This window comes from Strix uralensis, chromosome 23 (genome assembly GCF_047716275.1).
Source record: "Strix uralensis isolate ZFMK-TIS-50842 chromosome 23, bStrUra1, whole genome shotgun sequence".
Lineage (NCBI taxonomy): Eukaryota > Metazoa > Chordata > Aves > Strigiformes > Strigidae > Strix > Strix uralensis.
In genome coordinates, this window is record NC_133994.1 from 5,444,067 (window position 1) to 5,464,453 (window position 20,387).

At 45.2% G+C, this 20,387-nt stretch overlaps 1 protein-coding gene across 11 annotated transcripts in view; it reads right to left on the minus strand.

The window, feature by feature from the left end:
* Positions 1 to 801: 801 nt before the first annotated feature.
* Positions 802 to 20,387, minus strand: part of CASZ1 (castor zinc finger 1) — a 206,885-nt gene continuing 187,299 nt past the window's right edge. For 8 of the 11 annotated variants that reach the window (XM_074892922.1, XM_074892918.1, XM_074892919.1 and 5 more), the window contains 8 exons: positions 16,920 to 17,042; positions 15,234 to 15,569; positions 13,364 to 13,562; positions 12,683 to 12,854; positions 9,700 to 9,848; positions 7,564 to 7,798; positions 5,863 to 6,156; positions 802 to 2,485 (listed from right to left, as the gene is read on the minus strand). In XM_074892922.1, coding sequence (XP_074749023.1) covers positions 1,236 to 2,485; positions 5,863 to 6,156; positions 7,564 to 7,798; positions 9,700 to 9,848; positions 12,683 to 12,854; positions 13,364 to 13,562; positions 15,234 to 15,569; positions 16,920 to 17,042 — 2,758 coding nt within the window. In that variant the 3' untranslated portion in view covers positions 802 to 1,235. The remainder of the gene's footprint in view (positions 2,486 to 5,862; positions 6,157 to 7,563; positions 7,799 to 9,699; positions 9,849 to 12,682; positions 12,855 to 13,363; positions 13,563 to 15,233; positions 15,570 to 16,919; positions 17,043 to 20,387) is intronic. The other 3 variants (XM_074892926.1, XM_074892924.1, XM_074892925.1) reach the window with 2 other exon arrangements.

Sequence of the window (20,387 nt, forward strand, 5' to 3'; positions counted from 1 at the left end):
TGCCCCTCCCCAGTGAAAAGCTGGGGACGAGGGCTTGGGGACTGGGGACATACCTGGGTCAGAGAGCAAGTAGTATTTTCAAGGCTGCTTTAGTGGCTAGGACGCTCTTCTGCGAGCACGGTGCTCCTTGTGCTGCACCGTGGGACAGAGCGTCAGCTCACAACCTCCTGAGATGGGGATACTGAAGCACCACAAAAACGCCTCGCCCTCAACAGAGAGGAAGCACCTGGGGGTTGGGATGAGATGGAACTGGATGGGAGATTAACCCCAGTCCTCCAGTGTGACAGACCCTTTAACTGCCCGCTGTGTTCTTCCCGAGTTACTTCAGCTAAATCCCTACAGGCAGAACAGCAGGGATGAGGAGAGGTGTCCTACAGAGAAAGTGTAGACTGAGAAAGTTTTACAATATAAATAGCATTCAAAATTATTATCATTAATAGTAAAAAGGATCTGGAAGAACAGAGGAGTGTCCCATTCCCACCCCTGCTCATTCATTAATGCGTCCTCATTTAAGTGACAATAAATACCCACTCCCACCCTTGCTGTCTGATGCCATTCATTTAATGCTGGAGAAAGAAGGGGGGAGGGGTGGAGAGAGAGAGAGCGAGAGAGAGCGCGCACCCCTCACCCCCTCCTTCCCACTGGCAAAAGCTGAGCTAGTTGTCTTTGTGACACCAATTCCTTGAATTTTATATATGTGTGTGTGTGTGTACATTATATATAGAGAGACACACACACAAATATATATTTCTAAAATTCATTACCTGTTGTTCCCACCCACCCCCCCTCCAAGAAGTGGAGATTATTATTAATATCGTACAACTGAAAACATGGAAAAATAAAACCCAGAAAGAAAAATGGGGGGATAGAGCCCCACCCATAACAAAGGGTCCCCAGATGGGCACAGGCCCCACGCACCATGCAGGGAGCAAGGAAAAGCAGCCGGTACCCTCAAGGTTCATGTCCGTATAAAAGGGTATTTTTTGCTGCATCCTGCCCCCATGTTCTGTGATCTGCAGAATGAAGTGATGCAGCACCAGTCCTGCTGCGAACCTGTCTCTCTTATGGGGCCTGTGGAGGAGCATGGGTTTCCTTCCTTCCTCTCTCTCTCGTGTGTGTGGCACGGAGTTTGTTTTTCACTTGCCATCCCAATCTTTGTTCTTGCCTCATATGGGGTCCTCTTAGTAATTCTGTGTAAGAGCAAAACCAAACCACTGCCGCTGTTGTCTCTAAGATTAAGGAGAAGCTGCTGGAGCAACAGTAGAGGCTGGGGCAGCAGCTGGAGCTGGAGCAGGAGTTGGGGCTGGAGTTGGGGCTGGCTCGCCCTGGGGCCTGGAAGCATCACCGTGGTCTGTGGAAGAAGCAGCCTCCTCTGGTTCTCCATCTTCTTTAGTGGCCAGGCCCTCAGGGTCAGGCAGCGATTCTTCAGAATCTGTGTTCAAGTCTTCCTCCTCATCATCCTCCTCATCGTCGTCATCATCCTCCTCCTCTTCATCATCCTCCTCTTCTTCATTCATCTCCTCCTCGTCATCCTCTTCATCCTCTTGGGAAGAGTCATCCTCGTCCTCCACCTCCCCAGAGCCGGATGCCACCACCCCCCTCTCCTGAGGCGCGGTCCCAGCTCTGCTCGGCGACGGACCCTCAGTGACTTCCGATGGCTTCTTGCTGAGGTCCAGGGAATCATTGAGGCCCACACCAGCCGCATTCTGCAGGAAGAAGAGGGAGCTGTTGTTGTCAGTGCTGAGGTTGAGGGAGCTGTCCAGGTTGATGGAAGAGTTCTGGATGTCATACTCAAGAGTGGAGTGGGCAAGGCCCTCGGGGCCAGGCGAGATGGCAGGAAGCTCCCCTCGCTCCTGCTTCTCGTGTTTGCGCTTGTGCGAGTCCATCTGTGACATGCCCACCACTGTGTGTTTGCAGCCAGGGTAGGTGCAATGGAAGTGGGAGCACTTGAGTTTGTACTTGCAGTCAGGCACCTCGCAGTCCACGCTCGAGCTGAACTGGCAGAAGCCAGCGGCGCTGATGACATCCTGCTTGCCGTGGTGCTTACGGTGGGCTGTCACCTTAGTGCTGTCGGTGCAGCGGAAGCCACAGCGCAGACAGTGGAAGTGTGTGCTATTGCCAGAGAACTGACAGTCTGGGAAGTTGCAACTCAGCGAAGACTTGAAGCGTTTGAAATCATCCAAAACCAGGTTGTCAACACGATCGTGATGCTGGGCGTGCTTGTACATGTGGGTACGGCCACAGAACTTGTAGCCGCAATTCTCCCGCGTGCAGTGGTAGTGGGTAACCTTGAGAGAGAATTGGCAGCTGGAGTCCTTGCAGTCCTCGTAGAGGTCATAGCGCCGAAATCCCTCCAGCATCATCCCTTCATCCAGCATCTTGCGTGAGGATGCGGTCTTGCGGCGCTTGCCAAACGGGGACATGTCCTCAATAATCCAGAAACGCTTTTTGGCCCCCGAGGCAGTTGGCATAGTGATGGTATTCCCTGAGGAGAAAAAGCGGAGAGCGGTGTTGCTGACAGCCAGGTCTCTCTTCATCTCCTAAGCACCCTGGCAAGCTCTGCATTTGCCAAGACACAACGCTGCAACTGTTCCCACCCAGCAGCTCATCCCTCAAGCTCTAAGTAAGCCCAAACTCTGGATCGTTGGGCTGGCTGATACTTGCTGGACATCGCTTCCTCAATTTTCAGCATATCCCACCTTGCCTCCAATTGCTGCCCTGGTATACTTGATATTGTCCAAATGCTGACTGTTGCTTCTCTGTTTTGCTACTCTCACAGTTTCTCCTGCTGCTTAGTTAATCTCTAGTCCTATTTTCCTCAAATCAGACTTTAATACAGAGGCGCTGGCCTGTTCCAGTCTAAGGACTGAGGCGTATTACTGAAGTTCACTGGGGCTGAAGTGGTAAAAGAGTTTAAGCACGCTGAAAACTGGTACGTGTATACTGTTTTCCCCTGTCCAGGCTCTTGTAATACACTGCGACTGCCAAGGACAGGCAGGAAGTGAAGGAAGATCCCATGCGTGATTAAAACTGCAAGGGGGGGAATTTATAGAAATAGGATGGACTTTGGCCAGGAGACTGCAACATCCCTCACTGTAATGAGCCTACATATTACGATGAGTGCACTTAGAAAGACAGATGGACAGATGTTCAATGGGGCTAATTCTCATCATCACTAGCCAGTGGACTCTGAGAGAAAATACCAGTTCTACAGTTTTCCCTTGGGTCTCAAAAATCACATGATGCCCCTAGTAAATAAAGAGCCCTCATCTATCTTCCACTTTCATTCACAGGGCCAGCATAACTGGCTAGTGCTCACGTCCCCTAGGATCAAGCTGACATCAAGGACTCGACCTCATTATATCTATTAACTTTTTTTTTCTTCTCTGCTTGCTACTTCCAGAATCAAACCACAATCTCCAGTATCAACATGCAGCACAGACAAGGTTGGAGGCAAGAATTTCTCACCAGGTGCAGAATTGTGAGTGTAATTGGAAATTATAGCTTGCAACAAAAACATACTTCCCCCCCCCCCTTCATGTTAAAACTGCCAACCTCTTAAAAAGAGGCATGATTTGTGACATGCAGTGCCTGGGGCCTGAGACTCCAGAGCAGCCTGCATCCTTGTTTAGGAGACTGAAGAAAGAGTCATCTGTTTGACTGCTGTAGAATTGGGTTTTTTGTCTGGCTGATAAGCAGGTATTAAAAGTGATTAATGCTATTTTTGCCATATCTGGCCCTTCCAATGACATCCCTTTAAGAGAAAGTGGTGATCCTTGAAGGAAGCCTCCAAAAGTTAAACTGGCCCTTATTGAAAAATACAAGTCAATGGAAATGGCAGCAGCAACCCAATCTCCTGCACAGTTCCCATGGCCAGGCTGTACAGGTTGCAGGATAAGCAAAGAACAAAAGATTTTTCCACGCCCATTCGTTACGTGGCACTTTTGCTCAGACTGCAAATAAGGACGCCAGCTTGGGGCATCCATGGTGAGACCGTCTTAGTGACACGGAGCTGGTGGAAACTGCACATTAAGGCTAATTTAACCTGCTACCAGTGAAAGAATAACTTTCTGTCACTGTAGATTTTAAATTAGCAAGCTCTTAGCTATAGAATCTGTGACCAATTAACTCTCTGCTCCCCCTCTAAACATCTGGTATTGTAAAATGTAGTTCTTCGCTTCCAGGCGACTAGTGCAAGAGCATCATTGCCTGGACAAATTGCTGCTATCCAGATCAGCTCCTTCTTTTAAAAAAATTACAGCCAAATATCAAGTCTTTCTTTTGTCATTAGTATGAATGCTCAGCTTGTCTGCCTTCAGACAGGAATATGGGATAAGCCATCTTGGGGGTAAGACTCTGGATAGGAAATCTGGGAAATAAGTAGAACTTAAATTTTACCTGTTTTAAACTCAATGTTATCTGCCCAGCTTTTACAACAGTTCAAAGAGATGTGCTTAGAACTTTAGTTAAACCAATTCTGTTTTCTCATACAGGCAAAGTTTCAGAGCAAGGGCATGAAAAAGAGAGATGATAACCTGGTAGACTCTCCTCCTTTAGCCACTAGACAACGTTCAGTCCCTAGCACCCAACTGAAGATTACAAGCCTCAACAGATGTAATCCCAAGTAAATCTCAATGGTAAGTGCCTGGCGTACGGCTTGTCTTTTCAACTACTAATAATGTAAACATTCACAAAACTATAGAAAGGTAAAAAGAAAAGAAACTTAAAAATATATAATTAGAGGAAAGCACAGCACAAGGTTAAGATATTTCAGGTTGCATGCAAATCAGTTTTTCAAAAAAAAAAAAAAAAGCAGCAAAAATACAGTTTCTTGTGAATGTTGTCCATTGGAACACACTCCTCTGGACAGGGCAAGGATCTTTCTCCTGCCAAGTCCCATGAGAAAAACCTGTGAACTTCCAAGTGGAGTTGGTCCTCCAGCCATACTCCCAACCATTTACCTTGGATTTGTGCATTACTAAAACTGGCAGGAAGAATGACTGGGACATTTGTAGGCTGCCAGAATCCTCTTAAGTGTGAACTTTAAGCACAAATATGCCCTTAATTAACTAGAAAAGAGCTGGGAGTTGGGAAAAGAAGCCAAAACTGAGACACACCCTAAAAAACATTCCCAGCTGGAATGAGAATCCCCAGCCTGAGACATCTCTGATCTTAGTCACACATGGGAAACATGGCAGCTTAAAACTAAAAATCTAGATGTATTTTCTGCAGCTGTTAAGAGCAGATATAAATAACAGTGAGTGTGAGAAACAGCCTGAGCTGTCTGATGATGTCATCGTAGTGACACTGACTGTACTGTACTCTGTTACTTGTGCTGGGGAAAGCAGCCCTGAATTTTATGGCTTCGTATATGAATAGGAAGCAGTGAAGCTTACAAGATCAATAAAAGTACAGGAACTGAGGACCCTGTCAGACATTTACCTGCAGAGATGTGTGAGTTGGGTGGCCTGGAAGATCTAAACAAGAATTCCAAGTCCCATTAACGCTACATGAGCAAAAGTTTGCTTTGTGGCCACCCTGCTGTTATCAAGAGGCTGAAAGTGCATTTTAACTATGGATTTTGTTAGGTTTTTCTCATAGTTTGGAATTGGTGGAAATTGCTCTCTGGTACCCAAATGTCTCTCAGTGATCTGCTGTGGTTCTGGTTACCCTTCTTAGCTGTGGTTACTGTGTCAGCAGACAAAAGGAGTAGGCATGGAGGGGCCCTTGGATAAAGTTAAATAAGACACAGAGTGATGTATGCTTTTTTACTGACCCAGAGGTACAGAGAAAAAAATGTGGGCAGGGTGAGTGGGGAAGGAGATGGGCACAGGACACAGAGAGAAAGCAAAGAAGTGTTACCTGCTGCATCCTGAACTAAGGGAACGTCACTTTTTACTGGAGTTGGAGTGGCAATGATGGGCGAAAACCCAGTGGTGCTGGCGGCAGGCATGACAATGCCTCTGCTGGATCCAAGAGTGGCACTGAGCAGAGAGTATGAGAGACAAGATGGAGAGAAAAGATAGGGGAGGGTGGGAAGGGGAGACCTAAGCAGGGCTTGTGAGAAAGATGGAGGCAGAGATGGTGGTTGAGGTTGTGGTGCATTGTGGGTAGCATCATCGGCAGCAGCAGTAGCAGTAGAAGGAACCAGGCAGCCTGGAGAATGTGGAGAGAAAAAAAAGCAGAAAAAAAGGAAAAAAAAAAACAAAACAAAACAACAAAACCAAAACAAAAAACAAAACAAAACAAAAAACAAAAGAACTGAAATGAGAACCCAAGAGCAGAAGCAATATGATGAAAATGGAAAATACATTCACAAATGTATGAAACAGAACTGTAACAGAGAAGAAACAGAAGGTGAGGAACTGACAGCATCAGGAAGAGGAGGGTTGTCCCTGCAGAAGGTAAGGTGGCTTTAGTGGCGCGGGGGAAGAGCTACAGGCTTTCATGCAGAAAGTCCTGCTTGTCTGGTCCTTGTTCATCTATGTGGCACCAGCTCATACCAACTAATAGCTGTGAGGCGGTCGCACGCTCGGGGCAGTGGGGTTGCTCGCGGCCCAGGCAGCAGTGGGGGCTGTTCCCTAGGAAGCGTGAGGCGGGCCGGGCAGCGTGCTGACAGAGGAGAGAGTGCCAGGGACCACTGTCCCACCAGAACTCTTCGGAGGAGCTTTAATGTCATGGGACAACCACTGTCATGACCCAGCAGTGTTCGTACAACATAGGGTTAGATGTGCTATATGATAACCTTCATCTAACTGCTGTGGGACGGAAAGGTAGGAAAATGTGTACGAAATTAAAGCAAACTCAGTGAGGCAGCCTGTGTAGAATGTAACACTTAACCCTGGGAACGACAGCTAAGAGATCCCTGGATCACCACTAGATGATAACAGAATTCATAAAAGATATCTGACTACTGAAAAGATAACCCTGTAACACAGGGCAGCGGGAGATGGCTACACGTTATCCTGGCAAACGGGAAACAATGGCAGAAACTTACTTCCAAAAAGAGGGGATGATGGAGGTCTGCTCTGTGCAACACAGCACAAAACAGAACAAGAGCTTCTGCATGAGGAAGGGAGCTCAGAGAGCTGCTTTTATGTGTTGCTTTCTGAAGATGTGGTAGGTTTTTTCCCCTGTGTATTTAATATTTGCTATTGTACAGTCTTTCTGTACCTCAACAGTGTAGGAAAGTGCCTGACTTCAGATGCTGCATAATGAAATACAAACAGTATTGGGGGAAATGCCAAGTTCAGAAGAGGCCCACAACTTTTTTTTTAAATCAGTTAGTAAACCAGATCCAACTCCAAGACACAGGAAAACAACCTCTCTTCAGGGGAGAAAAAAGATACGCTGTTAGTTCATGGATGCTTGAAGCACACATTTTGATGGATTTCTTCTCACAAATGATAGAGGGAGCTGGGTTAGTACGAGGCACTATCGTGAAGCTGGTACAGTGCATATTTTAAGGTGCAATTGTTCCTTGGCCTCTCTTCATGAGTTTATCTCCCAAGAGAGCAGGCAACTGATGATCCATTTCACCCCCCCCACCCCCTTCTCTCTTACCTGCTGATGTACTTTCGTTGCCCACTGGAGTGCTGGAGCAGCTGCGGTCCATGTTGGAAGATTCGGAGGAGATACCCCCAGGGCTACAGCCAGTGTAATCCATGTACTCATCTGTTTCAGTGTCCATCATGCTTGGGGGTCCCTGAAAGGAAGCTGGGGTTCCTGATGAGGCTGGGCTGGGTGCCATGCTGCCAACCTGGGGGAGATTTTCATTTCTTGGAGTGTGGCCAATAACCTGCAGCAAGAAAACAGGACGGGGACTTTCACACCAAAAGCAAGATGCCAAGACCAAAACCATCTGTCTGCACGTTTATTTCTCTCTGCCACAGTTCATGAGGGATAGCTGGAACATGCTCGTGAGTGGAACCCATGGTACTATGGCTACGAGCGTGAATCTTCCTTCACTGGGAGCTCAGAGCATTAGACTTGGCACATGCATCCTGGTATGTGAATTGTGATGCGCTCAGAGGCTGGGAGTGTTAATCTTGGCACCGCTTTCCTGGTGTGTGGATTCTGATGCATTCAAAAACAGGAGGTGTTAATCTTGGCGTTACTACCTTACCGTGTAGGTCCTGTTGCATTTAGAGACTGGAAATACAACTACTGACATGACTGTCCTAGCGCCTGCATGTTGAGACACTGCAACAGGGGAATGCAGGCTGACACCAGGGATGTGTGTGTGTGCTGTGTTCATGTGCAGCTGCTGTGGCCTGGCACGGCGTGGTCCTCTCTGGGTACTTACACGGGTAGGTACCAAGACACACCACTGCCCGCCCACTGAGCACCGAAGCATGGGAAAAAATGGAGGTAGGACATTTAAATGCAGAAAGGCAGTGGCAGTACAGCGCTCTCTCTGGCTTTGCCACGTGCCCTGATCAGTGGTTTCATCCCTGCTTTGTTGTTTGCTGGACTGCTCCCTGGGCTAAGCACAGCAGTAGAGTAAGACAGCGCTGTATGCTCCCAGGATTCTCAGGCCATGATTACTACTTCTCCACTGCTGAAGTGACACAGGATTGCCAGTGAAAGGAGATGGAGGTCAAAACTAGCTTCTTCTGCCCAGCATGCACTACAGTTCTTAGGGCTAGACTCATCATGTACTAGAAGAGTAGTGAAGACAAATCTAGTTGTTAAATCTCTCCTAAGTTTGATTGTTTTACCTAAGCTTTTCACGTTAAGAACAAAAGGTACCACACCAGTTCCTTGGCACCTGTGAACTCATTAAATCCAACAGCAGTAGACTTGAACAATTAACTTATCGACAGTACTTAATAACTAACAGGGACCTTTAATTCCCATGTTGTGCAATGAAAGGGGGTTCACATCTTCCTTTTACAGGTGGCCCCTTTTTTTTTTTCATGTACCAGAAGATGTCCTTAGGGTCAGATCTGTCACAGGCGTTTAAATAAAGCTAACTTGTTTCATCTCCCAAGTCAATGGAAGTTAAAGCAACTAAGGAATAAGAAGCAGCAGGAGGTTGCAGGACTGCTGCCATTCTGAGCAGCAGCTCAGCGCTGCAGTTGAAACTCTTGAATTTATTCATGGAATAGACAAACCTAATCTGCCAGTTGCTCTCAGTTACATGTTAGAAAAGAAGCAAGTGTATTGCTCTGCTACTTCCTGAGAGAGGACAAGTTCCCCAAACTAACTCCAAATCAATAAGGGAAGAGAAATTTCAAGTATTTCTCCCATCCTAGGTGGAAGCAGCAAATAATTCTTTATGGGCAACAGGAAATGTTTGCTTTAACCAGCACGTTCAATTCTTCCACATCCTAAGCACTTTAATTTTAATAAGTCAACTGGTGTATGAGAGAGCAGGGAGGGAGTGCAAGTTGTAAATATGAGTATTTTTAGTGTTATCCTCCGTACATTTTTTTCTCCGTAATTCACAACGAAAAGCTGTTTACACTCAGTAATGCCTTGATGTCTATGCTTCATCGTTTTCCTTCATATGGTAGAAGTCCAACCAGGTAAAGCTACCTTGGGTGAATTTGCACATCCCGGTTGCATCCCCCAGTGCAGACTTACATCCTTAAGAGTCTGGGTCCAAGTGTCTTGGCACTAAAGCAGTTCTGCAGCAAGCAACCAAAGGGACCAACACTACATGTGAATCTACAACTTAAATAACCAGTGAGTCACCTGAGTAGGAACACGATCAAAGTTCTTCCCCAGCATCCTTCTCATGTGCTTTCTGGCGTGGGATGTCATTTGGTGCTTGAGCAGGAAGGAGAACTGGCAGCCCTCTCGAATGCAGTGGAAGTGGCTGTTCACCTGGTTGTATTTGCAACCTACAGACACAAAACCATTGTATGTAGCACATGAAAGGTACCAAGAGGGAAGGGGACTGTAGGGAAGATGATCTGGAGACGGGACAAGGCTGCTGCTACATGGATTTCTGGTGGATTGAAGATTATCAATAGTCACAGGTTCTTCAGGATCAGTCCTGAATGAGAAAAAACATGAGCTTTTGCCTGCTGAGCAACTGCAAGAGAGGATTACAGTGTACACAGATGTAAGAAGTGAGCCTGAGCTGCAGACCAGTCCCATCCCTCTTTGTTTTGTTATAAAGAAAGGAACATTGCCATTACATCTAGTAGCCTAATGCTCTCCAGTCCTAGCTAGTGCCTTTTCCTTTTCCAACAAAATGAAGACATTTAACTGTATCATAGAAATTATAATCAAAAATACATGCTCATAATTAGGTTAGAAATGAAAAGTTCTTTTTCTCTTTTTTCCTTTAACTGTGCTCTCAAAAAAGCAGTCTCTTAAAAGCTCTAGCTCTGGACAGTGTATGCTCTCTGGTCAGATAGAAATGAGCCAGGAAGTGTTTATTGCCACTCCAAATTTGTTGTGTAATAGGGGCAGCTACTAACCAACAAGCAATTTATATGGGTTCTGGCATACAGCACTTGACACATTTTGCTCCTCGTGGATAGTGCCATGCATGCTGGGAGTTTGTGTCTCTCCTTAATGGACAATTTTAAACAGCTACATTCTATAGCTGATAAGTAATGCTTTGTTATAGTTAAAACACAGCTATATCAATAATCAGGTTCTGTCTGTTCTCCATCATCCCTTGGCCATACCCTTATATACACAGAGGTACAGACAGGCTCAGTTTTACTCATCTGTCTACACCCATCCACCTTTATTTATGTACATACGTATTTTTCATCTCTCTCTCCCTCTCCCCATGCATACACACATGTATATATTTACACATGCACAAGCACACATATAAAAAAAATAATCTATTGTATGTGTTTGTTCAGAAACATTCACAGCCCTTAAAGCAGACCAGTGCTTTCTGCACCTGCTATAGATACCTACGCAACATAAAAAGCACGTACAGAGCAGCAGACGTGCATTTACATGTTGGTATAACCGTATACACCTACACAAACACATCCAGCTACACCATCCCGTCATGCTGCCTGTATCTACCCAGGCAAACGCAGAGTGCTGCCTAAACATATGTTTACTGCACAGCAAGCCCAACCTATAGGCATACGTACATACTGCTGGATGCATGTACCCCATCGCTCCCCAAAATAAACACTGCTGACACAGGCACAGCCTGTAGATGCCTCGCTGCCTGAATCACCCAGCCCATCTTTAGCTCCCAGATAGCGTTTTATGTGCACGCCAAGTTTGTGTTTGTTTAGGTATTGCACTCGCCCACAGCCCCACCTCATCTGCCCTCCCCACCACGCTGTGCTGTTCTTTGGGAGGGAGAACAAACAGTGCTGGCGGGACTGAACGGTATCAGCAAAGGGCAGGTGAAGGCTCGCCTGTTGCTAGGGCATCCGTGTAGGCTGGTGTCATATATCATTGTCCTGCTTTGTCTAGCCCCTGCTATCACCTGAAACACCTAAAGTTGAGTAAATAACAGCAACTGCTGAATCTACTGACATGTGTAAATGAGACCTAGGTAAGTACTGGCTGTGGCGTGTTGAGACTCATTACCCTGGTTACCACAAACAAGCTACCATTTGGGTATAAATTCTGGACATGAAAAGAAAAGAAAAGAAAACCTGAAAAGAAAAGTTTGCTTCTGGTTATTGTGGCTGTCTCCCTGCAGTGTGAGAGAACAGCACCCGGAAATGTTATTCTGAACCCTGTTTTGTTCCAGCCTTTGTTCCAACCATAGGGAAGACTGGGCCTGGGATACTGTTACGGCAAAATGCAACTCGGAGGGTTAAAAGAATCCAGGCAGTTCAGGACAGAGCTCTGCTGGAGCTGTCTTTAGGGATTCCTCCCAGTTCAGAGCCATGGATTTCAGCTCTAGAGACCTCCCTGGGAATGCATTCTACTTTTTGTTGGGCGTTTGTTTTACCAGCTTTACACTAGAGGCACTTAGATTTAATAACTGCTGCAGCGCTGCTAATAGTTTTGGCAAGTGGGCAAGCCACAGTCTGAGGCTGTGCCACATCTCAGGTGTTCCCTTGGGCCGTGCTCTGGTGGGAGGCAGGCACAAACAGCGCTGTATTCCCCCCTGCTCACAAGTGGCTGTGGAGAATGGTTTTGGGGGAGAAGGGAGCAGTTTATTCAACGCTCCTCTCCATACCTCTATCTCCGGTTATGTGCCCTTTGGCTTTCCATATGCCGCGCTGGCAACGGTGCAAAAACCCGTTTCATTTGAAGCTGGCTGGGATCAGGCAAAGCAGCAACTTCGGTACAGGAAGACTTTCACAGAAGGCACTCACCAGAACAGGCATTGCCCCTATGCTTTTTTTTTTTACTTCTAAGAGCAACCTTAAACTCCACCCAACACAAGCAGTAGGCCCAAAAGACTACAAAGTACAGAAAAAACCAAAGGTCTTGACAATTAGATAAAAAGGAAAAACAAAGAGGAAGCTGTATCTCCAGACAAATATATATATATAAAATCCTCTGTATTACATTTTCTAGCCATTTAACTTGGGTCTCTCTTTGGGAAAACATGCTTCAGCTCAGGCAGATCAGGATCTGATTCCTATTTTGTTCCATTTCTTGTTTAGTGATTTAATGACCAAATACATTTTAAGCATAACTCACTGGCTTTAACTCATGGCATTCTTAGCCCAGACGTGGGACAGACCACATGGGAAAGGTGACGGGGGGGAATGAGAAGAAAACTCACCTAGTCTGCCACACTCTTCTCGCTTGGTAAAATACTTGAAGCCATTGGCTGCCCTTCTCTCTGCCTTCTCATGTTTTTTCACATGCCAGGGCAGCTTGGTGGTGATGTTAGTCACAAAGTAGCAGCCAGGACGAAGACAGTGGTAATGCCCTCGCATCCTGAATTCACAGTGCTAGAGAGAAGCAAACAGGCAGGTTGCTTTAAGCACATCTAAAACAAATGCACTCTCGTCTGCCTACTACTCATGCTGTCCCTCTGCGACACGAGAGAGGGGCCTGAGCTGATACTCTAGAGCACATCCATTTTATCTTCCACAAGCTGCAGTGCAATCTTGTTCCCTGTCATGTATTTTGTATTGCACTATTCTACATTGAAATATCCCAAATCTAACTTGTGGCTTTCCCTGGTATTCATCATACATTTTTGTTTTATTTCATCTTGTGTCTCTTTAGATCATTCTAGCTGCCTTATCTACTTCACCAAGTCAAAGAAACACATTTTTAACTTGATGGAAACCGGACCTTTTGGTAGACCACGTAATTGAGACCCTTCTATGGTTCTGTACTTGGACCAGGAATGAACCACTCAGCCTCACTTCCTACTGGGTAGTCTACTTGCTCTTTCTCATTCTTCTCCTGCACACATCCTCTGGCTAGAACACTCCTTTTGAATTGCTCTTACCTGGTTCGGACAGAGACACTGCAGCGAATAGTAAGCAAACTGGTCTCGCACATTCACCAAATTATTGTTGGGGTTGATGTGGTCCAGGCAGTGGGATTCTGCTTTGCCAGAGGTTTTGCACACATACTTGCAGTTCCCAAAGAGACAGTGGAAGTGGAATTTGTTGGCGTACTTGCAGTCCGTTGCCAGGCAGGGATCACTGGAATACATCCAAAGCCCAATCATCACCTTCACTCATTTCACACATTTGTTCCTTTGCCAAAATTTAATTCAAGGGGAGCTCAGCTGAAGCCTCTGTTCCAAACGTGGCCTACAGATTTCCCATAGCCACCCTCCTCTTTAGTAAAATTGATGCTGGCAACACTACTGCAATTCCACCAAGCTAGTGCACTTTCTTGATTAAGATTATTAAAATACAGCAAGGCATGGTGGGTTCTGTAGTCTTTGAGGGCCACGTTTCCAATTTAAACCTCTCACAAGATCTGGATAGATGCTGTTTCCCTCTTTCTGTCTGTACTTACCTCAATGGATTCAGATAGTTTCTCCCATCTCAATTTTGTGTAACTGAAATGAAATTCTTGGGCATGCACACTGCAAGATGCCAGGGCTTCCCCTGATTAGACAAAATCAGCAGTGGCCTATTTAATCAGCTAAATGGTTTTGGTACCTTACTCCCCCAACCCATTCCATGGATTTCTGGCTGCACAAACAGGTCAGATGGGAGGTAGCTGAACACTGATCTCTTGGATCCCAAGCACTGTACCCAATGATACCTACTCAGATACGTGAAACAGAATTAATACACTTCTTTGAAAGCAGAAACATGACTGTCAATATACCCAGAGACTGATACTCCACCAGCCTGAATAACTAAGCTGTAATGCCTAACCTGATCCTGGACTCCCGTGTCCTCCTGTAAACCACAGAACTTCTGTGCCACCAATATCACAGCAGCACTGTGTTTTAAAAGAAGTTCAGCAAGGTATGTTACCTCCTGCCAGACACCTTTCTTGTGAATTACTTTGTAAACTAACACTACAAAACCAGAGGCACACCAGAGGCACTGAATTTAAGGGGACTCATTACACTCGTACAGAAGTTCAGCCAGGAGAGCAAAACTTTGATAAATCTGAAGTGAGAGAGTATTGCTCCCTGTTCCTTGAGCTGCTGACACCCATGGTAAGGCAGAGTCCAAGCACTTGTGCCCCCTCCCCCTATCTGACCCCCAGTCTTCTTCACTGAAAAAAAAAAGATTAAGCTGTATTACACTGAGTTACAGAGGGCATTCCTAGGAAAAGGCCACAGAGCTTCCTGAGGACAAATCCAAGAGAAATCCAGCAAGCTTCCTTTTCAGCAATCTGTAAACATCTACTCTTAGTGCTGTGTACTCTGCTGCAGTAACACCTCACCTGTGCAGGACTGAGCACTCAGTTGCCCACTGATTTTTGCCCAACTACAGAAACTCATGGTAAGGCTCAGACTTGCAGCAAGATGTGGAGGTGCCTAATCAGGCGTCATGCTAAAAACTTTAAAGATGCTATGCTACCTCTGTAGCCTTCTGGGTCAAAAATACTGCAAAGATGCATGTATTTCTGTACACCTCTCATGAGGTATAAAAAAGGCGTCAGTGATATGTCAGCAAGTTTATTTCTCCTCTAAACACTCATACCTAAAAGTGCTCCCAGATGTACTTGAAAATCCTGTTTTTTCCTGGGATAATTGAAAGTATTTTCTAGACTTTATAGAAGTAAATTTTCTGTGAGATAAAGCCCAGAGTTCTTTCTAGACAGAAGGTCTCTCAGTGGGTGAAGAGAGATGTAGTACTACAGCTGGAGAGGACATAAGGAGGCAGGCAGCCTCTGTAACTTACTTCTCCTGGAACTGGAGAAATCCAGGTTTGACCTGAGGCTTGGCGTTCTCCAGGGAAGTCGTTGCCAAGGGTGAAGTTGCCAGGTTAGGCACTGATGCTGGGATCTGAGGCATCTGGGGTATAGTTGAAGCCAGTTGCTTCCAAGCTAGCAGTGTGGGGGCAGAGGGCACAGTAGCTGGACTTGGAGTGGGCACGTCGAGGGCAGGAGCACTTGCCATGGTGACAGAAGCAGCAGATGGTGATGAAGGGGCCAGTGAAGCCTTATTCTCCGTAGTGGTTGAAAAGGGAGACTCAGAGTTACTTTTCACAGTTCCACCCTCAGTTCGGAAGTGAAAACTGCAACAGACGGCGTAATTCAGACATAAGTGCTTGACCACTGCATAGAACGTGATTAAACATGAACAAGAACATGGCAGGAGTCTGCAAACAAATTAGCTGAGGTTAAATCCTAAAAGGTGTTCTGCAAACTTTGTGGAAAGATTTAGGGGCCTCCTAGACTGACTGTGAAGAGAAGGGAATTCATTAAGAGGGGTGGAGACAGAAAGGTACAAAAAAGTGTTTGAAATCAGGGGGATGTGAGAATCGCTGCAGTCGGTAAGATCAATGTGCCGATGAGGGCAGCCTCCCGTGGCCGGGTTGTAGTGAACCTCAGGGAACTACGCAACGCCAGAGACCACCCGTGCTAACAGATCTTTCCGTCTTAAAATCTGCAACATCTCCTTCCCTTTAAACCCCTTCAGAATCAGTCATGCGGCCAGCTGCTGAAGGCCTTATTCATTCTTTACTTGGGCAAACCTTACGTTGCCTTTAGAAAATACTTGGAACTGCAGATTATGCTCTGTAGAAATGTGCAACGGGGAAAATTTCCAGTATCGCACCCTTCCTTTGCTAGTCCCCTCACTGTAACAGTGGGAGTGTATCTTAAATTCATTCTTCACCCAACAGTCATTTAGAGTTCTGAGCACGCTGTACAGCCTCTGTAATACAGGCCATATTATCAGTTCTGGCTACCAAACCCTGGGCTGTCTGCTTCTTTCCAGATGATGTGAAATGACAAAGGGTTTACAATATAAGAACCCAACAAGGTGAGAAAAAAGTTGCTGTTGGGCTGGACAGTTTGACTGCTTCATTTCAAGATCCTTATCCCAATGATGCAAACCTCTTAAACAAAACCATATAAACTAAGGGCTAGGGAAAACTTGTTAACAGAGACTTGGCATAACAAGACGAAGAACAATAAAATGCTTTCTACACTGCAGTGATGGGGAGCTGTCCACTCCACAAAAAGTCTGTTTCCAGTGACAATGGTTGGGTTTGCAGGATCCTCTCCCATATTTTCTTATTTCTTTGTATGGTGTACTTGTGTGCTGTGAGAAATATGGGTCTCCTTGAACACACTGTCTGTCAAGTAGGCTATGGAAAACCACCAATGTCCAGTTCACAGCCCTGCCAACACTTTTTCACAAGTTGAGTGCATTTATTGTGAAACAAAAGTTAAAGAGGACCTAGAGTTCTGCAAAAATTTTAGCTGAGCAGTTACACAGGAAGCACGTGGCTGCCCAAACTGCTGCTCTCAGGACTGCCCACGTTCCTGCTCCTGAATAGAGTTACTCAGCAAGATCCCTCTTGTCCTGCAGCATGCGTGTTGTAGAGTTTTCTCAGGTTTCCCAAGACTCTCCTACTTACTTGGCATGCTTGATGGCTCCATCCAGGGTGCTGAAGAGGGCACCGCATTCCTCCACGACACAATGGAAATGCACTTTATGGAGAAAGTCGCACTGCGCATCACAGAAATCCTTGGTACCAAACCTGGCCAAAGCAGACAAGCAGGCATCTTATGGAAGGCCCCAGAAGGGAAGCGGTGTTGGAACAGACATATTTTCTTTGTTTTTCAACTCTACTACCATTCCGTTTTCTAACATCACTGTCCCTGCTGCACAAATAGCACTGCTGGCATTGTTGCCTGTTATATAGATCTGAACATGCAGAACAAGAACCTAATTTCTCTCCAATTGAACTTGACCGAGAAACTCCCATTCACTTTTAGTGGGAGCAAAATACAGAACTACTCTGAAACAGAAGATAAAATTCATTAGTGTTCTTGAGCATCTATGTACAAAAGCCAAGGCTCTGAGGAACGATCAAAGGTTAGTAAATAAAAGCAACCCAGACCAAGAGGACACTGCTGAAACATTACAGGTTCTTCTTTTTCAGCTTACTGGGAGTAGCAAAAGGGAAGAAACAACAGTGGTTCTGGATCCAGAATCTGCCTTTCCCCCGCCCTGAAACAATAGGGTGTCACATAGATGGGAGAGACAAAGTATTGCCTATACAGCTGTTACAGCCTAATATATGCATAAATACTGAAGAGTACAATCCCTGAAGTACAGAAGAAACAACTCTGCAATGCAAAAACCAGAGCAAAAGCTGTTGTCTAAGATATGCCTCTTGTCATCTTGGAGGAAACGGTCAAGAGAGCAAAAACAACTAAGCATGATTTCACTGCTCATCCACTGCTGAGATTCTCTGGACTTAATAAGAGTAGCACAAATACATGTGATTTCAGGAAACTCCAGAATCACAGGGAATCTAGAAATCAAGTAAAAAACACTGGCAGGAAGGATTCGAAACTTAACAGGGGAATCTTGCATAATTAAGATACAACAAAGTACAATTGCTCTGATGAGCAGGAAAGCGAGAAACAAACAGCAGCCTGTGTGGTCCCAGGAGGGACCTCTGAACAATTTGAGGGTAAAGGAAAAAGAAAAAAAACTTGTATTGGAGAAGGAAGGTCAGTGGATATAGAATGCATGCAGTCAAGGCTTGCAGGGAGAACATGAAGGAAAGTAAAGGTGTGGTAAGAGATAAGAAACCACGTTACAGCAACTAAAGGGGTGGTTGTAGCAGGGACACGAGGTATTGTACTTAGAACGAAGGTCCAATAAAAATGGGAGGTGATGAGTCAAAAATGGCTGCCTTATAAAATTTGCTTTGGATAGGAAAACTTAAGACAAAGCAGACAATTAGGGATAAAATGAAGACCTTCTACAAGAGCAGATAAAGGGACTGGTTGGAAAATATACATATGCACAGATCAGCCAGTCTGGATGATGTATGTCCTGAAGTGCAATGGAAATTAACTCACAAACTGACTGCATTAGTATTTGCTATTTGTTAAGCCATAGAGAAGAGGGAGGTACTGGGAAATTGGAAAAAAAAAAAAAAGAAAAAAATAATCTAGGTACTGATTCTTTCAGGGCAAAAAAAGGCAAGTGATCTTTGGCAATTATCATACCTCTAGTCTTAACTTCTCCTTCCACTAAAGTAATGGAACAAATATTAAGAGGGAGGAGAAAATCATTAAACATCTAGAGGATAAAGGAACCATGAGCAATAAACAGCATCAGGATTATAAAGAATAAATCTTGCCAGACAAATTTAATTGCTTTTTTTGATAGAATTACAAAATTAGTGGATGAAGGGATGCAATATATTTGGATTTTAGTAAAGCATTTTGATACAGTCTCGTATAGACTTAGAATTAATTCAAATTGGCCTGGATGTGAATGCCACCTCATGGATTGAAAACTGGCTGAAGGACCGTAAACAAAGGCTAATGACAAACAGCAACATATTGAGCTGGGAGGAGGTATCTTGTGAATGCCGCAAGGATGACTTTGGTTAGGTCTGAGCTTATTTAACATCTTCATTAGTAATCTAGGAGAAGGAGTAAACAGCGTGTTAATGAAATTCACAGAAGATACTAAACTGGGAGGAGGTTGGCAACACCAGTGCAAGAGGAGAAAAATAACACAGAGAGGCCTTGGAAGACAAGGGAGAAGGTTCAGAAAGTGAGAGTTGTATTTGGAAACATACATCTAATATATCTGGGGGGTGGGGGCTGTATTTTTATACCTAAGGGACTCATGAGAGCAACATTAAAAGCAATGCTGTGTAACAGTGGATGGTAAACACGATACATATACATTATGCAGTATAGATGCAAACAAGGTAGCACAATTGTGAGCTGCATGTGTGGGGACAGAAAGCTTGTGTGGTGATACAGGAATGGCAGCCCAGTTCTGCACCCATTCAGGGAGCAGCAAGAACGACAACAGCAACACAATCAGCAGGCTGAAGGGACTAATTTACAAAGCCAGACTAAAGGAAGTAAATAAGCTTGGTTAAATGGTATGCTAAAAGTCTGTGACTATCTGAAAGGAGTGAACTCCGACTGCGGAGAGGAATTATCTGCTGTGGTTCAAGGGGATATAAGCAGGAGAACTGCAACAAAATTACAAAAAGGGAAATTCAGGCAGCATACCATGAAAAAAATCATGACAGTGAAACGTATTAGGTGGTAGAATAATGCTCCCACAGACAAGAAAATAGCCACACTGCTTGGCATAATTACAACTAGGCTGGACAAAATGCAAATGGACTACAGGGAAGGATCTCGCACTGGCCAGGGGCAGATGGACTAGAAGACTTTCTAGTCTTCTCCATTAAAGTCTGTGATTTACAAAGTGTCCACAGGCATTTGTAGGCAACTATCTTGTGTCAGAGCACAAACCTGTATGTGTCTGCCTGGGTGTATCTGTGTATGCTCAAAGCATGTGTCTGTCCGGGCATGTATGTGCATGTGTCTGTGTGTGGGTGAGTTTTGTATCTGTTCCATTTTCCTTTCGAGCCTTCTTGTCTACAACAAAAACAGCAGAAACCATCCCCGTTCCCATACCCCTTATACTCCTTGTTTCAGTGGCCTACTCCTGTGATCAGAGGAAGTGCCACAGCAAGCATTTTAAGGCTTCTGTGATCTGTGCGTAGTAACTACAGAAGTTCAATGCTAAGAGCAAGCTGCAGCGTGTCCCCGGACTTGCAGACCGGGGACATAAAGAGGAGCCTCAGATGCAGTCTAGGCTAACAGGACTATGTGAAGATCTGTGCTTGTAGTTGGTTCTCAAGATCCCTTTGCAAAATAATTCTACGTGAACAGATATTTCTTACAGGACATTAACACCTACTGCGGCTAGCCGGGACTAGAAGGTGATCAGCATATCACAGAATTAGGCCTTTAAATTCAAGAGAACGCTGAATTCAAGTGTGAACTAATGAGCCAGACCCTTTGCAAAGGAAATCATTTTCCCTTTCCTC